Consider the following 21,920-nt stretch of genomic DNA (forward strand, 5'->3'; position numbering starts at 1 on the left):
GACACTTTACTGACTGAGCCACCCAGGCGCCCCAGAAACATCTTTTTAGCAGTCAGTCTATGAAGTAGCAAGATTTTTAACAGTGATTTTATGTGTAGTTTCCTTAATGAATGGATGGGGGCTCTGAGGCTCATGAATGGCATGGGAGGAAGAAAGTGGTAGGACATGGTAACAGATATGAGAATGTGAATACTCTGGCACCAAAAAGTACTGTTACATATACATGAGACACTGCTTAGAGGAACTAAGGTTTCTAAAATCATGGAGTGGCCAACCATGAAGATGACTGTTTAGTAGACGTGGCTGATTAATAATTTTCAAAATAGTAGTAGTCACATCGGGAAGCTTACAGTAGAGCTAGCCTCCTGTAGGAAATGTATCAGGAACACTTGTCTTTTATGTAGGAAAAATGAAGCCAGCAGAGATGCAATTCACTTGTAAGACAAAACAAGTTTGATTTGGGCTAAGTACACAGAAATCAGAGACTTCTCAAGAAACAAGTAGAACATTATTGTGCACCTGTTCCTTTTAATGTGCTGACTTTGGGTATTCCTCATGGCTTGAAAATACTGGTGGATTAAGTGGTTTGCAAACCCAGTTAACTTGGTCTGTCAGTTACAGGTTATTGGGAAATATTAAAACAATGATTGGAATTATAATGTAGTTTGGTAAAGGCTAACCAAATTTTCCAATTCTTAAATTATGCTAAGACTTTTAAATACAAATTCAAATATACCACTTATATCTGATTAATTGCCTGAAATTTTAAAATTAATTGTCTGAAATTTTAAACAAGTTCTATTCCGTTCAATAGTTATCTGTACTCATGAACACAGAGCATTCTACGAATCACTTAAGTCCCATTTTAAAATTTCCTTCTTCAACTTAAATTTCCACATTGTGCTAAGTAATCTGTAAGATAGAAAGGGAAAGAGGGATCAAGTGTCAGTGTGTTAACATAATCAAGACAATTATAAAACCAACCTTCACCACACCAAATTAGAGCACAGAATTAGAAGGGAAAACTTTTGCCAAAGCTTATGTCGAAGTGGTTAAATTGCTCAGTTCGAGACAGGGACCATATTATAGACTCTGGTCTCTGCTCTGATCTACAGACATTACTAGGCCTCCCAGAAGGGACTGAAATAATGTAGCATATAAGCATCTATCAGAAGAGTCAGTGTTTTGTGGTGTGTTTAGTTCACAGGATAATAGAAGCAGTTGGAATTTCTTTAAAATAACTAACATAAAAACATGTTAAGTTCCTAAACATTAAGTGCAAAAATGTCGTAACTACATATCACTCTTTAGCCAAAGTAGCACCAGAAATGTGAAATATGCAAGTATTAATTACAGTGACTTTAAGATTAGTCAGAAACCTTACCCAAGTAGCATCCCAAAGTGTACAGACCAGTTAAACATGTATAAAATTAGTACTAATACAGCTAGAAATAAAAAATGAAGATTATGGATGCTGCCTCAAGTATCTGGGATTCCACAAATTTACAAGCAGTGTAACAAAGTAGACTCTAGTTTTAAGAAAACATTACAGTTCAGTATCCCAAAAATCTGAAGTCTCACAATAACATCAAAAATCATTTTATCTGGAAGTTAGAATCATTTTAAGTGTTTCTACAAATTTGAAAATAACAAAATGAATTAAATAGGAAAGAGCTGTAAAAGGCTGATGTTTAATCTTTTTCAAAAAAGAGTTTAACAAGTCCATTATTTCAGCAGATTGCTAACAGGCTGTTGGTTCTCACGTGAATTACGTGGCAATGTGAACAGGTCCAGAGCTGTTCAGTGGAGGTGCAGAATGGAGAGCTTGGTTCTTTGTGATTCGTCAGTTCGGTAGAACGTACGTAGTACAGACAAAAGTTTTAACTTATCAAGGACATGAGACCATGGCATTATTGTAAAAAATATAAACTATCCTTGGACCAAGTGGATATAAAAAAATACAGATTATCTGTATTAGTTAAGAGGGTGATAAAACGGTGCTAAAACTCAAATCTACATTATCACTCTTTGATGTGATAGAAATTTTGCATGGATATTTACTTGACTTTTGAGTAAAATGATTGTTTTCATACACCTGTGCCAGTTAGCCATGGGATCTTTATCCTAGATTACTGTAGGTATTAAAGAATAGATTATCTATGTGAGAAAAGACATTTTGTTTCACTGCTTGTTTGAGAGAGTTAGGTTGGAGTAGATCTTTGCCACTTTTCCATTTCAGGTCAGTAATGACTCCAGCTTGTATGTTGGGATTGGTGTTTTATTTGGCAGTGATGCTGAATCAGGGATCAGGGAATTGTCAAAATGCTCTGATAACCATTGTGCTATGTAATGTGACTTTATCTCAATTCATTGTTCAGTCACAGAGTCCAGCTAAACTCAAGCATTCCAAATCCATGAACATTTGATAAATGACTGGTTTAGATACAACCATTTTTGGAAAAAAAAGAAAAGAAAGATAATCTAAACCCTGTACTGTCATTTGGCACTGCTTTCTGTTTGTGTGTGCTTATGTAACCTGATTTTAGTGTTAGCTTAGTTAAACCATATACAGAATCAATTACTTGAGATTTGGGATGCATGCATTTGCTTCCCTCCTTTAGGGATTGCAGTAGGACAGGGTTGAGGAGTTAGTTCTAGTTCATGATGATCTAAAAGCTGAATGATTTAAGGGTAATGCAAGTGTTTCTAACTCATAATACTAACTCAGGAGATTTCCTGGAGTGTCTCCTGTATGTAAGGGTTCCAAAATTATAAAAAATGAGTAAGATATTTCTGCTTCAAGGAGCTAATTACAGTGACAAAGACTGGCATGTAAACAAATAATTACAATGTTGTATGATGAATATAAAGTAGAGGAACATACATGATGCTATGGAAACACTGAAGAAGGAATGCTTAATTTTGTCAGTGAATCAGTTGTCAAGGCAACAGGCTAAATAGTGGGAATCCAGTTTGTATACAAAGGGAAGTTTTATTAATGTTACGGTACTGTGTTTGTATATCCTTTCCTAAAGATCGTACTTTCCAGTGACATTTGTACTTCAGAAAAAAAGCCTATTACTAAAAATGTGGCCATTCATAGGGTGACCTTTATTATGTTGGTGATACATATTTAGCAGGATTCATACTATGAGTATGTTTTACGGGTCAGGAGTGAAGTGGAAGTGGAAATAGAAGAATTAAATTGATTCTATGGATTACTTATTTATTTTGTGTAGTAATTTCAACCAGATTTGTCACCAGTCTTTTAATAGAACTGACAAACCTCAGAATTAACAAATATGTTTCTTATGTCAATTTTCTGGGTCACTTTGAAATGGAGGTTTCAGTTAAGGAAAACAGTTAAGATGAAAATCATAACAGAAAAAGCAAGAAACGGGGAAAATAATAAATTAGGCTATTATTCTCTGCCTAATGTTATTGACTTTTTAAAGATCAGTTAGTTACTAAGCTCTGGTATTCAAATATAAAATAAATTTCTCATCATGAATAAATCTCACTGATTAGAAAATACTGAATATGAGAAACAATATTTGATAAATTACAACTATAATGGGTACATAGCTTTAAAAATGTGTTTTCAGTAGATAACACAAACACGATACAAAATTCAGAAGTACAACATGGCATAGATTGAAAAGTGAGTCTTCTCTAATCTAGTTTCTTTTCTCAAAAGCAACCACTGTTAACTAGAGTCTTCAGTATTTCATACACAACCCAATAAAGTGTGTGTATGTATAAATACATATAATATATAAATATGTAAATCTGTATTTATATAAAATGTAATATGTGAATATATAAATACATATATATATGTATATAGATAAAACACAAATTGTATCATACTATTCATAGAGTTCTGTACCTTGCTTTTTTCATAATGTGGTAGTGTATCTTGGAGTTGATTTCATATTATTCCATATAGAACTGCTTTACTTTTTTACGATCACGGCTTTATGGATGTATAACTCACATATCATGCAGTTCACCCATTTGAAGTATGCAGTTCAGTGGCTTTAGTATAGTCACAGAATTGTTCTATCACCACAATACATTTTAGAACATGTCCATCATCCCATCAGAAACCTGTAGCCGTTAGCATTCACTCCCCATTTCCTCCCAGTCTCCCCAGCTTCTAGCAACCACTAATAATCTACTTTCTGTCTGTGGAGTTCCCGATTCTGGGACAGTTCATATAAATGAAATCATACAATATGTGGTCTTACGTGATTGCTGCATCACTTTTAATGGCTGAATTAAAAGACAATAATGTCTGTCTTATGGGTGTACCATAATTTATTTAACCTGTTGCCTCTTGATGGGCACTTAGATTGCTACTGATCTTTTGCCATTGTAACTAGTAATAACTAATATAACAATACCTGTGTGTAATTTATTTTGTACATGTATGAGTTTATGAGTATAATCCTGGGAATGACCCTTTGAAGACTCAAAGGGTGTATGCATTTTATGGTTGACAAATAGTACAGCATTGCATTTATTTGTGTAGGATACCTTAAGTGTCTACCCTTTACCCCCTTTCTAAGTTGAAGAGCTTTTACATTTACTACTTGGAGAAAATCTCGTTGACAAACGCTCCCATGAGCTTTTCAGCTACGTAAAATAGGTATTATTCCAGGTGCTCTTAATATGCTGTTTGGCATGCAAATGATTTCTCACACTGCTTTCCTATATGCTTTTACAAACATAGTATTAAGGCATATGAATCTGTTCTGGTTAAAATCTTGGTCTGGTTTCTGGCAACAGCCTTATTTGTTTTCCTTAAAATGTGTCTGGGGTTATTTTAATTCTTTCTATATACTGAAGACTTGATATCTGAGCTGGTAGATGTATCAAATAGTATACATCTCAAAATTGTTAATACTGGTTATAGGCGAAAATCCTGGTGTCTTCTTTAAATACATGGTCTGTGCTGTATATAAAAGCTTTCAAAACTAAAATAGTGATCAATTGATATGGAAATGAGGTGCTACTTATTTATATAGCTAGCCAAAAATGGATAAAAGAAATATATTATCTTTAGAATTTATCAAATATAAATTCTCATTGGACAAGAACCATGTACTTGATTTGACGAGGAAGAGTATATCTGTACCTTTTTAAAAATAATTTACTGAGTGTATTGTCATGTATGTGGAACTAAAGTAGAAGTATCCTTGTACTAAATCGAGTGCATGTCATTTCAGTTATGTTTGTTTAAGGAGTGACAACTTTGTATCCAGCTAGAAACTGCCAATTGTCCAAGTGATCAGTAACCTCATTTGTTAGACAGTGGCACCTACTGGTTGTTTGTAATTTTTATAACCCAGCTTGAAAGACATTGTAAATACATATGCAGTAAAGCAAGTAGGAGAGCAACATTTCTAGAACTTTATAAATAAAGTGACAGTGATATGGAAGAGAGTCCTGTGGGGCCAAGGGGAGAGCACAGACTGGAAAGCAGTACAAGCACAAAAATGAGCATGTTTAAGGACTACTTATATTTCTGCTCAGGTCTTATGATATATGATAGAGAATCCAACAGACTGTTTATGTCCAGTCAGTGTCTTGGGATGTGAATATATTTATAAACGAGGATCACATGGTTCATGAGCCACAGCATAAAATGACCTTGAAATTTGGTAGAGCCTGGAGTAGCTTATCATTAGAGACTAGCTACACATTTTAAAATTAGATTTCTGATAAATTGAAGGATGATATGAGTTCTTAAAAGCTGCAGGTAAATTTTTAGAGCAATAAAATTATTCTGTATGATATTGTATGGTGGATACCTTATATGTTTGTCAAAAGAGAAATATACCAGCCAAATAGTGAATGCTAATGTAAACTATGAACATTACTTAAAAATGTATCAATATTGGATCATCAAATGTACCACCCTAAGGCAAGATGTTAATAATTGGGAAAAATTGGGGTAATGTGCTCAATTTTTCTGTAATCCTAGAGCTCCTCTAAAAATAAGTCTATTAATTAAAAAGGTGCTGATAATGATGAAAGAAATGTTTTTGTTCTTGGTTTCAAGATAAACATCATAATCAAAGAGGAAAAGCCAGTATTGGTGAATTCGTCCCTTCCTTTCTACCTGGCTTCACATGTCCACTTTATTTTAGGCTTTTGGTGTAGAGTTCAGGGATGGCCATGGGATCCTCAGGGATCCCATGAGGATTGTCATTATAACTGTCCACTCACAGACCTGGAGAGAATCTATGGCAGACTTCCTTTCATGAAATAACACCCCTTACTAACCAAGCTTGAGCAGTAAAGGGGAAATCTTCATGTAAGGTGGATGTCTGAACATCATGATCCCAGTCCTGGACTTCTTGCAATCATTACTGTATTCAGAAGGCACCCGTCTCTCCTTCTCAAATTTGACCTAACATGGACACAGACTATAGCAGGGCTGAAATCTGTAATGCTGAACAAGACCTTATCAAAAGCTTTAAGATAATTAACGTTTTTCTGTTCTGTGTATCTGACTTACTTGGTTGTTTTATGGAAGACTATAGTCTGCCCTCATGGCCCATATCTATGTGGCAAAAGACTTCTTTCCACCTCACTGGAATTGTTTCACTGTTTCAGGGCACCTGGGTGGCTCAGTTAAGCGTCCAACTCTTGATTTGAGCTCTGGTCATGATCTCATGGAATGGAGCCTGCTTAAGATTCTTTTACTCCCTTTCCCTTTGCCCCTCTCCTTCTCGTGCTCATTTGCACTTTCTCTCTCGTGCACGCTCTGTCTCTTTCTCTCAACAGAACAAAGCCCAAAAAACTTTGTCTCACTATTTAAATTTCTCTGAGGTTTGCTTTTTAGTACCTAATGCTCTGTTCTAGATCTGTCTTTTTTCCAAGGTGGAAATGCCTTCAAATAGCCTCTCACACATTGTGACCCTTTACCCTTTGTCTCCAAAAGGACAGACACATAAGGACTGATATCCACCCAGAAGCTGGGCAGATCAGTTTCTTTTCACACAGAATGAAAAAAAACCTAGATTAGCGTCAGCGCTTCCTGAACTGGAGCTATTCTAATAGAGGGTCCTTGTAGGGAAGCTCACTTTCCTAATCTTCAAGTTAAGTAGTTGTTAATGAGGCATACTTTTCATCTTTGAATCATAGTTTTGTAGAGCTAAAAGAATCTCAGAGATCCATCAGTTTCAATCTACTTGTTTTATGATACAGAGACAGTCCTGCAGTTTTAGATAGTACATGACTTTGCTGGGGTCATAGCTTTGATAGTAATAGCAGAGCAGGGAACCAGAGTCTAGTTTAATATGTCCTAATTCAAGGGTCTTTTTTATCATAAAATGCTGCTTTTGAGAAAAAGTTACTAGAACCAGAAGTTGAGCCTTGGATTTGCTAAGTAATCATCACGAGGTCTTTCTTGCAAACCACTTTTTACTATAGTTTTTTTTTTTTTTTTTTAAGATTAAGACACATTATTGATTTTCTGTTGAGGGCTTTGAGAGTTAGTGGGGAAAAAAATGCCAGTTTATGGCCTGGGTGGCTCAGTCTGTTGAGCGTCCGACTTTGGCTCAGGTCATGATCTCAGTGGTTTGTGGGTTCGAGCCCCACATCAGGCTCTGTGCTGACAGCTAGCTCAGAGCCTGGAGCCTGCTTCGGATTCTGTGTCTCCCTCTCTCTCTCTGACCCTCCCCTGTTCATGCTGTCTGTCTCTCTAAGTAAAAACAGTAAAAAAAAAAAAAAAAAAATTTTTTTTTAAATGCCAGTTTTTCCAGAATTAAAACAATCATGTATCATGAACTGCTTGAGAAGATAACATCTTTTTAAAAAAATTTATTTCTATTTTTAATTTTTTTTAATGTTTATTTTTGAGAGTGAGAGAGAGAGCTGGGGAGGGGCAGACAGGGAGACAGAATCTGAAGCAGGTTCCAGGCTCTGAGCTGTCAACATAGAGCCCAGTGCAGGGTTCAAACCCACAAATCATGAAATTGTGACCTGCGCCAAAGTCGGATGCTTAAAACCGACTTTGCCACCCAGGTGTTTTAAGGATAACATCTTTTAAATGTTACATTCATAATTTTAATTTCTTCAGCTTTCTTTTTTTTTCTTTCTTTTTTTTCTTTTTTGAGAGAATGGGAGTGAGCGGGGGTGGGGTGGGGGCGGTAGTGTGGGGAGTATAGAGAGAGAGGGAGAGAGAGTGTCCAAGCAGGGTCCACGCTGTCAGCACAGTGGGGGTGGGGGGTGGGCTTGAACTCATGAACCATGAGATCATGATCTGATCTGAAATCAAGAATCAGATGGAGTCACCCAGGTGCCCCTAATGCATTCAGGTTTTAAACATGTGAGATGAGGTTTCTTTTCCTGGTACACTCTGAGGTATCTTTGAAAATAAGTGTGCCCAAAGATATAAAACTTTGGCTATAAAGAAGTTCTATGATAATGCTTTTTAAGGTAATTTGGATTGCCTGTGGACTACTATGACTCTTCACTGTAGGTGAGGTCTCATTCACAGTTCACTTGAAGTTCTGCAGGGGCTGGTTACCCAGGGATGCTGGTGTCAGCTGCTTCTCTGCGTTCTGGCCATCTCACGGTTCTTAACGATGAAAGGGATCACAGGAAATGTTGCCGACTTTTTAAATAAATGTCGTAATTTTTAATAGCAGAGGAGGTCATATTTCACAATGTAATCTCAAAATGAAGCACAAATAATATAAAATTATTTTGTTATTCCAGGCCCTTGTTACAGGCAATCTGAAGTTACTACTGTGCATCTTTTTCAATAAGTTTTATTTGAATGCCAAAATAAGGTGTATCTGTTGTAGACAACTTGGAAAGTACGGACAAGTATAGAGAAGAAAGTAAAAATTATCACTTTTAATTCTAGTAATTAGTGATAGCCACTGTTAATATTTTGGTGGGTTTTTTTAGTTATATATAGTTTTTGTTTTTTTAATAATGGGATAATGCATTTGTAACCATCTTTTTAATATGCAAACATTATTTTCTGTTTTTAAATATTCTTCCATAGCATCGTTTTCATAGCTGCACATTGTTCTCCTGTACATGGTACGGTATACAATGACTTATTTATTTTTTATTTTTTAAAAATTTATAATAGTTTATTGTCAAATTGGTTTCCATATAACACCCAGTGCTTCTCCCCATAAGTGCCCTCCTTCATGACCATCACCCCCTTTAAATAGTTCCTTTTTCAAAGACATTCAGCATGTTTCTGGTTTTCCCCTAATAAAATTGTCACTGTCATAGGCCTCATGATAGAAAAATCTATGATTATTTTTCATAAGACTTTTAAGAAACTGTTTAGAAATTTACAAGTGAAATCTAAGGCCAAGAACAATTAAATAATAACATAGTATTACACAATAAACTAGTGACCTAATGTAAATTCTCAGTAAAGTGTTTAGTTCACATTTATCCTGATAGTTTAAATTGTCAGTGTATTTAGGTTTATTTACAGTTTGAATGACAAATGATTTAAATGATTATGTTAATTTTAACATAAGCCACTTTGAAAACTATTTTCTTGAGATTGCACATTAAAGTTTTACTTCACATGTCTTTTAGTCCATGTATTTTTCATGACCTTAAAAATCTAAATATCTTTTTTATTGTTAATTTCATGAGGATTAATTATCTGCTTTTTTTTTAAAAGTCTAAATGATTGACTAGCATACAGAAATAATAGTGATTATGTAAGTTGAGTACTTTATTGGTGATATGTATTTGTCTCAGACTAATCTCACAAGATTTTCTGAATAAATTTATAGTTCTTCTGGTGTATGTCTATAATATGAACCATTTAGCATTGATTGCTTAATATATTATATAGTACTTTATACTATAAAACTATGTTAGAACATGTTCTTATTGAGCTTTATTTCATATTCCAATGCCATGTTAAATTTTGAATTTTCAGTGTATACTTGCATCAGAATTGGATCATTCCAGGAGTGCCTGGGTGGCTCAGTCAGTTAAGCCTCTGACTCTTTCTTTTTTTAAATTTATTTTTGAGACAGGAAGAGACAGAGCATGTGAGGGGGAGGGACTGAGAGAGAGAGAGGGAGACACAGAACCTGAAGCAGACTCTAGGCTCTGAGCTCTCAGCACAGAGCCCGGCACAGGACTCAAACCCATGAACATGAGATCATGACCTGAGCCAAAGTTGGAGGCTCAACCGACTGATCCACCCAGGCGCCCCAAGCCTCTGACTCTTGATTTCAGCCCAGCTCATGATCTCATGGTTCGTGAGATCAAGCCCCTGCCCTGATAGCACTGAGCCTGCTTGGGATTCTCTCCCTATTTCTCTCTCTCTGCCCTCCCCTATTTGTCCCCTCCTCTCTCTCAAAATAAATAAACTTTATAAAAAAAAAAGAATTGGATCATTTCCTAAGATTTTTTTTTCTTATGAATATTGGAAATACTGGTCTTTCTGATCATCAGCTATTTTAGCTATAGCAAATGAAACTAATTTTTGTCAGAACTGTCAAATCAGTTCATGTGACTTTCTTTCTTCTAACCCTACTACCCCTCTACTCAATCAAGTAAAAATTATTTCTTTGTGGTACTTTGTATATAAGGATATTCGTCAGATATCCTTTTATTATATTTAGGGGTACAAGTGAGTGTTTCTTCCGTAAACTACAGGTTCCCCAGGGAATGGAATTTTTATTCACATTTGTATCTACCCATTTGTACTGTGTTATGAGTTGGGCCAAATATTTGAGAGTCAAATATTTTGGTGTTTATCAATGTAACTCAGTGAATGTACCTGATTGATAGCAAAACTCTATATTTCCTAAACATGTTTATTAATCATATCAGATTTTCAGGAGCAAACTTATTTTTACTTAAAATTGAGCAGATGTCTTAGTGTCTCCCCTTTTCAACTAAATAAACATTTCTCTTTTAGGATTTGTTCATACAGATATGACGAAAGACTTGAAAGAAGAACATTTAAAGAAAAATATCCCTCTTGGGAGGTTTGGAGAACCTGTTGATGTGGCACATGCGGTTGTGTTTCTTTTAGAGTCACCATATATTACAGGGCATGTTTTAGTAGTGGATGGGGGGTTACAGCTCACAATATAATTTACAGATTATTCAGTTAAAATCATGATTATAATCAAGGACACACTTGGGCTGTTGATTTATTTGTATTTGGGCTGTTGATATTTAACATGGGTAACATTTGCTGATCAAACCTATTGATGCTACAAATACTGATTTCCATTTTTATATGAATATGTCTGAAAAGAACAGGATGTGACCACTCGGATTTTCTAAGTGCTAAGAACTTTATAGGCTGTAGCAATTTTAGTGTGTAGATATTTGCAAGTGATATAAACAAACATTATTTTAATTTATATATTTTGTCTCAGAAGTGGCAAAAATTATATGGTCTAGTGGTCATGAATTATTTCATTGCTTCAGGCAAAATTCTCTAGAAGTTAACCTTGTGAGCCATAAGATAAGAGTATTTATAGGGCATTGGTTAGCAATCCTGCCAAAGTTAAACATTGTATTCCTTTTACATATGCCGTAGAAGATCATCAATTTTTATACAGGTTGAAAAAAACATTATCAGTTAGATGCAGGCATGCATTTAGAATCTGGTTTCTTTGAGTGCATTACTGCTGATTAAGCAACTGGGGAAAATAGTTTACAAATACAAGTGTGGTACAGCTGATCCATTCTATAGAATTTCTCAAAGATGTGTAATAACCTTAAGGTTTTAATATTTTGTATAGTAATGAGTTGCATAGATATTACTAACTTAAGAAATAGAAGTAGTTTTTTTTGGTGTGTTCTTATCCTCAAAACACTAATTTTAGCAAACTACTTAAAAACAGCATAAGAAGTTATGACATTTTAAAAGGTAAGACTATTTTATATCAACTAATGTAATAATTTTTATCATAAAAATTTAGAAATATTTACTTATGAATAGCATACGTGATATTTTAAGTAAATATGCGGTAATAATAAGATGTGTTTATAAGGAACAGTTAAAGTGTTTTAAAAGAAAATATATGCCTGAGAATAGAGGACACAAACTGAATGTAAAATATCAGGCAACATCTATTTTGCTCTGAACTCTTTTGTGGGGAATAATGTGATATTTTAAATGTCACTGGTTTATGTTGATTTTTATTATTTATCATTTTGAGATATGTTTTAAATATTTACTGCCCTTTAAAAAGTAAATTTTATTGGAGCTGAACATTCTTTTATGTAAATATATTTTATTTTATATTGCAAGTCAGTGCAAAGGTGTGAATATGATGTACTAAATAAATGCAATGTGATAAAAGTATTGAAAATAAAAAATAAAAAGTAATAAAGGCAGATTTAATTTCTATGTCCAGCTTCCTGATTCCTTAAAAATTATTTGAAATTTATCTTCAAAATAATCTTTACTTAGGTCTATTTGGGAAGTAAGAAAGTTATTAAGTGTGAGTAAAATGAGTATCACTAATCAAATTGTTTACTAAATGCAAGCATGGTAATAGTCTGGTTTTATCAGGCGTTAACATTCCAGGTACATAAAATAAACGGAGCAGTTGGAATGGTTTCCAGTGTTGTAGCTGATGCTTGTAAGGTAGGAGAGTTTATGGAGAAGAGTAGACCATTTTTCTCATGTTGCCTCACCTGCAGGCCTTTAGCTACCTGCATTTCTTCTTTATAATCTCCCATTCAGGTTTGAGTTTCTTTCTCTGTATATCACATCTTCTGAAATCATCAGTGAGGGTGATTGGACTGGTGATTAGGAAGAAAGCAAAACATTTCACTGAATTAATGACATTAAGCTACAGATAGGTTTAATCTTTAATAGTGTGTATTTATACGTTAAGAAATAAAGCCTTTTTAACTGTTCTACCCCCTTCATCTAGGTCATATCAAACTAGTAGAATACAGGAAGAGATCTTGAATAGGTAAAATAAGCCTTCACTGTTCCATTCGGGGCAAATTCTCCTACTCCCTCTGATATGGTAGAATTTACAATTTAATACTTGCATCTTATTGTCCAAATCAGTTGGTAGGTGTTGTATATGCTCAGCCATTCAAGAACTTCAGTGAACTCCTAACAGCTTGACAAATATACAGTTGACCTTTGAGGAACATGAGTTTGAGCTGTGTGGGTTCATTTATGTGTGGATATTTTATACTATAGTACTGTAAATATTTTATGATTTTATTAATATTTTCTCAAGCTTTATTGTGAGAATCCAGAATTTAATACATACAGCTCACAAAATGTTTTCACTCACTGTTTATGTTATTGGTAAGGTTACCAATTAACAGTAGGCTATAAATGGTTAAGTTTTTGGGCATCAAAGTTATACATGGATTTTAGACTGTGCAGGTGGTCAGTGTTTTTAATCTCCTGCATTGTTTGAGGGTCAGCTATATTCAAATTATTTAATAATTAAGTTTCTTTTACATTCATTTCATCTTCAACTACATTGTGAGCTCCTGGTGATAAAGACCATACTGTGTTTTCATTCATTAAGCTAATTAAGGAACCAGATACTGATTGAATCCCAAGCAGGCTCTAAGCTCAGCGCAAAGCCTGACTTGGGGCTTGATCCCATGACCATGGGATCATGACCTGAGCTGGAATCTAGAGTTGGATGCTCAACCAACTGAACCACCCAGGCTCCCCTAAACCACTGTGATTTTTTGATTTAAGATCATCAGTCCATTACTTTGTGCTGTTGTTGGTGATAGTCATTGAGATATATCTGTTCTGACTCCTCAGTACATATCTTGGAATATTCTTTTTTGATCAGATCTTTGTGATTTACCTTTTTGGTAACTTCTCTCTTTTGACCATTTATCTCTAATATTCATGCTTACTTTCAATTTAATACTGGATCTGCTATGGAGTGCTTGGGTGGCTCAGTCGGCTAAGCATCTGATCTTGATCTTAGCTCAGGTTATGATATCATGGTTTGTGAGTTCAAGCTCCCCATCGGGCTCTTAGCTGACAGCGAGGAACCTGCTTAGGATTCTCTCTCTCCCTGCCTCTCCTCTTGTGCTTTCTTTCTTTGTCTCTCTCAAAATAAATAAATATTTAAAAAAACCCCTGAATTTGCTATGCTAAGCCAATCAACTGTTTTTTCTTAGTTGGCAATATATCTTAGTTTGAATAATTACCAGAAATTGAATTTAGAATTCTTAGGCTAATAATTGAGATGGGGGTGGTATCAGTATTACCTGCAGAACTTTCTTTTTGTTTTGTTTTGTTTTTTTTTTAAACTTCTAATTGAAGTATAGTTGATACACAATGTTATGTTTCCATAATTAAACATAGTAATTCAACAACTTCATACATTAAATACATTATGCTCACAACTGTAGTATCTGTCCTCATACAGCATGATTATAAAACTAATGACGGGGCGCCTGGGTGGCTCAGTCGGCTAAGCCTCCGGCTTCGGCTCAGGTCAGATCTCACGTTCGTGGTTTCGAGCCCCACGTCGGGCTCTGTGCTGACAGCTAGCTCAGAGCCTGGAGCCTGCTTCCGGTTCTGTGTCTCCCTCTCTCTCTGACCCTCCCCCTCTCATACTCTGTCTCTCTCTGTATCAAAAATAAATAAAACATTAAAAAAAAACCTAATGACTATATTCCTTATGCCATACCTTTCATTCCTGTGATTCATTCTGTAACTGGAAGCCTGTACTTCCCATTCCCCTTCACCCATTTTGGTTGCCTCCTCCCATCAGCTTGACCCTTTGTATTTAGGGGTATGTTTTGTTTTTTGTTTTGTTTTGTTTTTGATTCCATATATAAGTGAAATCATATGCTACTTGTCTTCCACTGTTTTATTTCATTTAGCATAATACCCTTTAGGTCTGTTCATGGTGTCACCAATGGCAGGATCTCATTCCTTTTTGTGGCTGATATTCTTGTGTGTGTGTGTGTGTGTGTGTGTAAAATACCACATCTTATTTATCCATTTCTCTGTCGATGGGCACTTGGATTGTTTCTGTATTTTGGGTATTGCAAATAATGTTGCAATAAACATAGAGGTGCATATATCTTCTTCAATTAGTGTTTTCTTTTTCCCTGAGTATATACCTAGTAGTAGAATTATTGGATAAGATGGTATTTCTGTTTAGTTTTTTGAAGAGCCTCCATACTGTTTTCCAAAGTGGCTGCATCCATTTACATTTCCACCAACAGTGTACAAACATTCCTTTTTCTCTACATCTTTGTTAACCCTTGTTATTTCTTGTCTTTTTGATTTTAGCCATTCTGATGAGTGTAAGGTGCTATCTCATTGTGGTTTTAATTTGCATTTTTCTGATGATTAGTGATGTTGAGCGTCTTTCCATATGTCTGTGGGGGCATTCTGTGTGTCTTTTTTGGAAAGATGAATGAGGCCCTCTGACCGTTTTTAATGGGATTATTTGGATTTTTTTGGTGTCGAGTTGTATGAGAGAGAGAGAGAGTGTGTGTGTGTGTGTGTGTGTGTGTGTATGTAATATATAAAATTTTTATCCATTTATCAGGCAGTGGACATGTGGGCTGCTTCCAATCTCAGCTATTTGAAATAATACAGGGGTGCCTGTATTCTTTTGATTTAGTGTTTCTGTAGTTTTTTGGGTAAATATCTAGTAGTGCAATTGCTGTATCTTAGCTATTTTTAACTTTTTGAGGAACCTCCGTATTGCTTTCTGGAGTGGCTGAATCAGTTTGAATTCCCACCAACAAGGCAGGAGGATTCCTTTTTTTCCACATCCTCACCAACCCTTGTTGTTTCATGTGTTGTTGATTTTAGCCATTCTGACAGGTATGAGGTAATATATCATTGTAGTTTTGATTTGCATTTCCCTGATGATAAGTGATGATGAACGTCTTTTCATGTGCCTGTTGGCCATCTGTATGTCTTCTTTGGTGAAATATCTGTTCATATCTTATGACCATTTAAAATTTTTTTTACCATAGTGGTTATTTTTAAATATTTAATTTAATTTATTTTTATTTATTTATTGTCAAGTTAGCTAACATACAGTGTAGTCTTGGCATCAGGAATAGACTCCTTGTTTTCTCCTGTAGGGTTTTGATGGTTTCCTGTCTCACTTTTAGGTCATTCATCCATTTTGAATTTACTTTTGTGTATGGTGAAAGAAAGTGGTCCAGTTTCCTTCTTCTGCATGTTGGTGCCCAGTTTCCCAGCACCATTTGCTGAAGAAACTGCCTTTTTTCCATTGGATATTCTTTCCTACTTTGTCAAAGATTAGTTGACCATATATTTATGGGTCCATCTCTGGGTTCTCTATGCCACTGGTCTATGTGTCTGTTTTTGTGCCAATACCATGCTGTCTTAATGATTACAGCTTTATAATACAGGTTGAAGTCTGGGATTGTGGTGCCTCCAGCTTTTTTTGTTCTTCCTCAAGATTGCTTTGGCTATTTGGGGCCTTTTGTGGTTCCATTTAAGTTGTAGGATTGTTTGTTCTACCTCTGTGAAGAACGCTGGTGCTATTTTGATTGGCATTGCATTGAATGTGTAGATTGCTTTGGGTAGTATTGACATTTTAACAATATTTGTTCTTCCAACCCATGAGCATGGAATGTTTTTGCATTTCTGTGTCTTCAATTTCTTTCATAATATTTCTATAGTTTTCAGCATACAGACCTTTTGGTTAGGTTTATTCCTAGGTATTTTATGGTTCTTGGTGCAGTTGAAAGTGGGATCATTTCTTTGATAGCTCTTTTGGTTGCTTCATTATTTATTGGTGGGTAGAAATGCAGCTGATTTCTGTACATTGATTTTTATATCCTGCAACTTTGCTGAATTCATGTATCATTTCTAGCAGTATTTTGATGGAGTCTTCCAGGTTTTCCATGTAGAGTATCACATCATCTGTGAAGAGTGAAAGTTTGACCTTTTTTGTATTTGGATGCCTTTTATTTTGTTGTCTGATTGCTGGGGATAGGATGTCCAATAGTATGTTCAACACCAGTGTGAGAGTGGACATCCTGTCATGTTCCTGACCTCAAGGGGAAAGCTCTCACTTTTTCTCCATTGAGGATGATATTAGCAGTGGGCCTTACATATATGGCTTTTATGATGTTAAGGACTGTTCCTTCCATCCCAACTTTCTTGAGGGATTTTTTAAAGAAAAGATGCTGTTTTTTGGTCAGGTGCTTTTTCTGCATCTGTTGCCAGGATCATAGGATTCTTATCCTTTCTTATGTTAATGTGTTGTATCACGTTGATTGATTTGCACATAATGAACTAGCCCTGCGGCCCAGGAATAAATCCCACTTGATCATGGTGAATAATTCTTTTAATATAGTGTTGAATTCAATTTGCTAGTATCTTGTTGAGAAGTTTTGTATCCATGTTCATCAGGGATATTGGTCTGTAACTCTCCTTTTTAGTGGGGTCTTTGTCTAGTTTGGCTTCATAGAATGAGTCTTGAAGCTTTCCCTCCATTTATATTTTTTGGAACAGCTTGAGAAGAATAGATATTAACTCTGCTTTAAAGGTCTGGGAGAATTCCCTTGGGAAGCCATCTGGCCCAGGACTCTTATTTGTTGGGAGATTTTTGATAGCCAATTCAATTTCTTCGCTGATTCTGGGTCTGTCCAAATTTTCTATTTCTTACCTTTTGAGTTTTGGTAGTGTGTAGGGATCTAGGAATTGGTCCGTTTCTTCCATATTGCCTTAGTTTGTTGCCATATAATTTTTCATAGTATTCTCTAATAGTTTATTTTTCTGTAGTATTGGTTGTGATCTCTCCTCTTTCATTCATGATTTTATCTATTTGGGTATTCTCTCTTTTCCTTTTGAGAAGTCTGGCTAGGGGTTTATCAATTTTGTTTATTCTTTCCAGAAAACCCAGCTCTTAGATTCATTCATCTGTTCTATTTTCTTTCTTTCTATATTGTTTATTTCTACTCTCCTCTTTATTCTCTTCTGCTGGATCGGGTTTTCTTTGCTGCTGCCTTTCTAGTTCCTTTAGCTGTGAAGTTAGGTTCTATTTGGGACCTTTCTTGGTTCTAGAGATAGGCCTGACTTGCAGTGTATTTTCCTCTTAGGACTTCCTTTGCTGTATCCCAAAGGGTTTGGACTGTCATGTTTTCATTTTCATTTGTGTCCATATATTTTTAAATTTCTTCGTTAATTTTTTGGTTGAGCCATTCATTCTTCAGTAGGATGTTCTTTAATCTGCATGTACTTGGAGGCTTTCAAAATTTTTTCTTGCAGCTGACTTCAAGTTTCATAGCATTGTGATCTGAAAATATGCATGGTATGATCTCAATCCTTTTATATTTGTTAAGGGATGTTTTTTTCTTTAATAGTTTATTGTCAAATTGGTTTCCATACAATACCAAGTGCTCTTTCCCACAAGTGCCCTCCTCCATCACCTCCACCTCTTTTCCCACTCCACCTTCCACCCTCAGTTCGTTTTCAGTATTCAGTAGTCTCTCAAGTTTTGCATCCCTCTCTCTCCCCAACTCTCTTTCCCTCTTCCCCTCCCCCGGTCCTCCATTAGGTTTCTCCTGTTCTCCTGTTAGACCTATGAGTGCAAACATATGGTATCTGTCCTTCTCTGCCTGACTTATTTCGCTTAGCATGACATCCTTGAGGTCCATCCACTTTCCTACAAATGGCCAGATTTAATTCTTTCTCATTGCCATGCAATACTCCCTTGTATATTACCACATCTTCTTGATCCACTCATCAGGTGATGGACATTTAGGCTCTTTCCATGTTTTGGCTATTGTTGACAGTGCTGCTATGAACATTGGGTAAGGGATGTTTTTTGACCCAGAATGTGATCTGTTTTGGAGAATGTTCCATGTGCACTTGAGAAGAATGTGTATTTTGCTGCTTTTGGATGAAAAGTTCTGAATATATCTGTTAAGTCCATTTGGTCCAACGTATCATTCAGAGACATTGTTTCCTAACTGATTTTCTGCCTAGATGATATGTTCATTGCTCTAAGTGGAGTATTAAAGTCCGCTACAATCACAGTATTATTATTTATACAGTTTATTTATGTTTGTAATTAATGCATTTTTATATTTGGGTGTTCCACGTTGAGGGCATAAACATTTACAATTGTAAACTCTGATGGATAGATTCCTTAATTATGATATAATGCCCTTCTTAATCTCTTGTTACAATCTTTGTTTTAAAATGTAGTTTGGGGGCACGTGGGTGGCTCAGTCAATTGAGCGTCCGGCTTCAGCTCAGGTCATGCTCTCACGGTTTGTGGGTTCAAGCCCCATGTCGGGCTCTGTGCTGACAGCTAGCTCAGAGCCTGGAGGCTGCTTCAGATTCTGTATCTCCATCTCTCTCTGACCCTCCCTGCTCACGCTGTCTCTCTCTGTTTCTCAAAAATAAATTAACATAAAATTAAAAAAAAATCTAGTTTGTGTGATAAATATGGCTATTCTGGCTTTTTTTTAAATGTGCAGTAGCATGATAGGTGGTTCTCTGTCCCCTCAGTTTCAATCTGCAGGTGTCCTCAGGTCTAAAATGAGTCACTTGTAGGCAGAGTATAGATGGATCTTGTATTTTTATCCATTCTGATATGCTTTGTCTTTTGATTGGGGCATTTCATCAATTTTCATTGAGAGTGATTATTGAAAGATACGGATTTAGTGTCATTGTGTTATCTGTAGGTTTTGTGCTTGTGGTGATGTCTCTGGTCCTTTGTAGTCTTTGCAGCATTCCACTCACAGCCCCCCTTAGGATCTCCTGAAGGGCTGGTTTAGTGGTCATGAACTCCTTTAGTTTTTTTGGTGTGGGAAAGCCTTTATCTCTTCTTCTATTCTGAAAGACAGCCTTGCTGGATAAAGGATTCTTGGCTGCATATTTTTCCTATTCAACACATTAAATATGTCCTGCTGCTCCCTTTTGGCCTGCCATGTTTCCGTGGACAAATCTGCTACTATCCTTATGTGTTTACCCTTATAGGTGAAGGCCCATTTGCCCCTAGCTGCTTTCAGAATTCTCTCTTTATCTTTATATTTTGCCAGTTTCCCTATGTCATGGCATTGACTTGTTTTTGTTGATCTGAAGGGAGTTCTTTGTGCCTCTGGACCTGGGTGTCTGTTTCTTTCCCCAGATTAGGGAAGTTCTCAGCTATAATTTATTCAATTAAACCATCTGCTCCTTTATCTCTTATTCTGGAACTCCTATGATATAGAAATTATTTTGTTTCATTTAATCATGTAGGTTTCTAATTCTCTTCGTGGTCTAGTAGTTTCCTTTCCCCCTTTTTTTCCCCCAGCCTCATCATGTTCCATAATTTTAGCTTGTATTTCTCTTATTCTCTCCTCTGCGTCCATCCTTGCTGTCACTGCATGTAGTTTATTTTGCATCTCATTTATAGTATTTCTTAATTCATCATGACTATTTCTTAGTCTTTGATCTCTGCAGAGATAGATTCTCTGCTGTCTTCTAGCTTTTTTCAAGCTCAGCTCTTAGTCTTATGACTATTATTTTAAATTCTTGTTTAGATATATTGTTTCTATCTGTTTTGAGCAATTCTCTGGCTGTCGTTTCTTCCTGGAATTTTTTTTGAGGAGAATTCCTCTGTTTCATCATTCTGGCTATGCTTCTGTCTTTTAAGTGTTTTAATATCTTGCTATGTATCTTGTACCTGCAAGTACTACTATATTAAAAGGAGGTCATACACTGTCTAGAAGTGTTTTTGGAGTGTATTGTGTGCACTAAGTTGTGCATTTGGCTGCTCTTTCCCACTGCTCCTAGTTGTGGATTGTTTGGAGCTTCCAGCAGGTGTGCTTGATTTGTTCATCTAAGTCACCCTGGAAAGAAGGAAAGGTGGGGGGGGGGGAAGGCATCCCATACAAAGAGAAAAATGAAAGGGAGGAAAAAAGACCAAGCAGAGAATCAAAGAAACTATAAGGCTTAATCCAGAGGGAGAGAGGAAAATAAAGAAGGAGACACAGAGAAGGCATAAAAAGAATAGAGTAAAAATGCGTGGTTAAACGAACAACTAGAACAGAGAAAGAAAGAAAGGAAAAAAGAGAAAGAAAGAGAAGAATGAAGATAGGTCTGAAATTATATATATAATAAGAATGGACCAAAAATCAAATCAGAAACTATGAGCCTGATTCTAAAGGAAAAAAAAAAAAAAGGAGGGTTGAAAGAAAAAGAAGGAAAAAGAGAAGAGAAGGCAAGAAAAGAAAAAAACAACAGACTGTTATACAAAAGTGCAGGACAGTTGTCTGTCGGTGCCTGGGACTGATGGCTGGGCTGGTCTGGAGGAGAGGCTGCCTGGTCTGGTCAGTGTCAGTCCCACTCCGGGAGGTGAACAGTTACGAGGCCCGGAGAGGCAGGGTTTGGTGTAAGTGGTCCCACTTTGCTTTTTTTCCAAGATTGTTTTGGCTATTCAGGATCTTTTTTGATTCCATACAACTTTTCGTATTGTTTGTTCTAGCTCTGTGATAAATGATGATCATATTTTGATACGGATTGTATTAAATGTGTGGATTGCTTTGGGTAATATAGACATTTTAACAATATTTGTTCTTCCAATCCGTGAGCATGGAATGTCTTTCCATTTCTTTATGTTGTGTTCAATTTCTTTCATCAGTGTTTAACAGTTTTCAGAATATAGGTCTTTTTCTTCTTTGGATAGGTTTATTTTTAGGTATCTTATTTTTGTTGCAATTGTAAAAGCAATTGTTTTCTCAATTCTTGGTATATAGAAATGCAACAGATTTCTGTTTATTGACTTTGTAACCTGGAACTCTACTGAATTTGTTTATTAGTTCTAGCAGCTTTTTGGTGGAGTCCTTGGGGTTTCCTCTGTATAGCATAATGTCATCTGCAAAGATTGAAAATTTGACTTCTTCCTTACCAATTTGGATGCTTTTTATTTCTTTTTGTTGTTTGATTCCTGTTG

At 35.8% G+C, this 21,920-nt stretch overlaps 1 protein-coding gene across 9 annotated transcripts in view; it reads left to right on the plus strand.

The window, feature by feature from the left end:
• The window catches only part of CBR4 (carbonyl reductase 4), an 80,007-nt gene that overhangs the window by 10,324 nt on the left and 47,763 nt on the right, over nt 1-21,920 (plus strand). Inside the window, exon 5 of one of the 9 annotated variants that reach the window (XM_029938988.1) lies at nt 10,931-12,206. The exons of the other annotated variants lie outside the window; for them this stretch is intronic. Coding sequence (XP_029794848.1) covers nt 10,931-11,109 — 179 coding nt within the window. The 3' untranslated portion in view covers nt 11,110-12,206. Of the gene's footprint in view, nt 1-10,930; nt 12,207-21,920 lie in introns of those variants that run through there. 9 annotated transcript variants of the gene reach the window in all.

This window comes from Suricata suricatta, chromosome 1 (genome assembly GCF_006229205.1).
Source record: "Suricata suricatta isolate VVHF042 chromosome 1, meerkat_22Aug2017_6uvM2_HiC, whole genome shotgun sequence".
Classification (NCBI taxonomy): Eukaryota; Metazoa; Chordata; class Mammalia; order Carnivora; family Herpestidae; genus Suricata; species Suricata suricatta.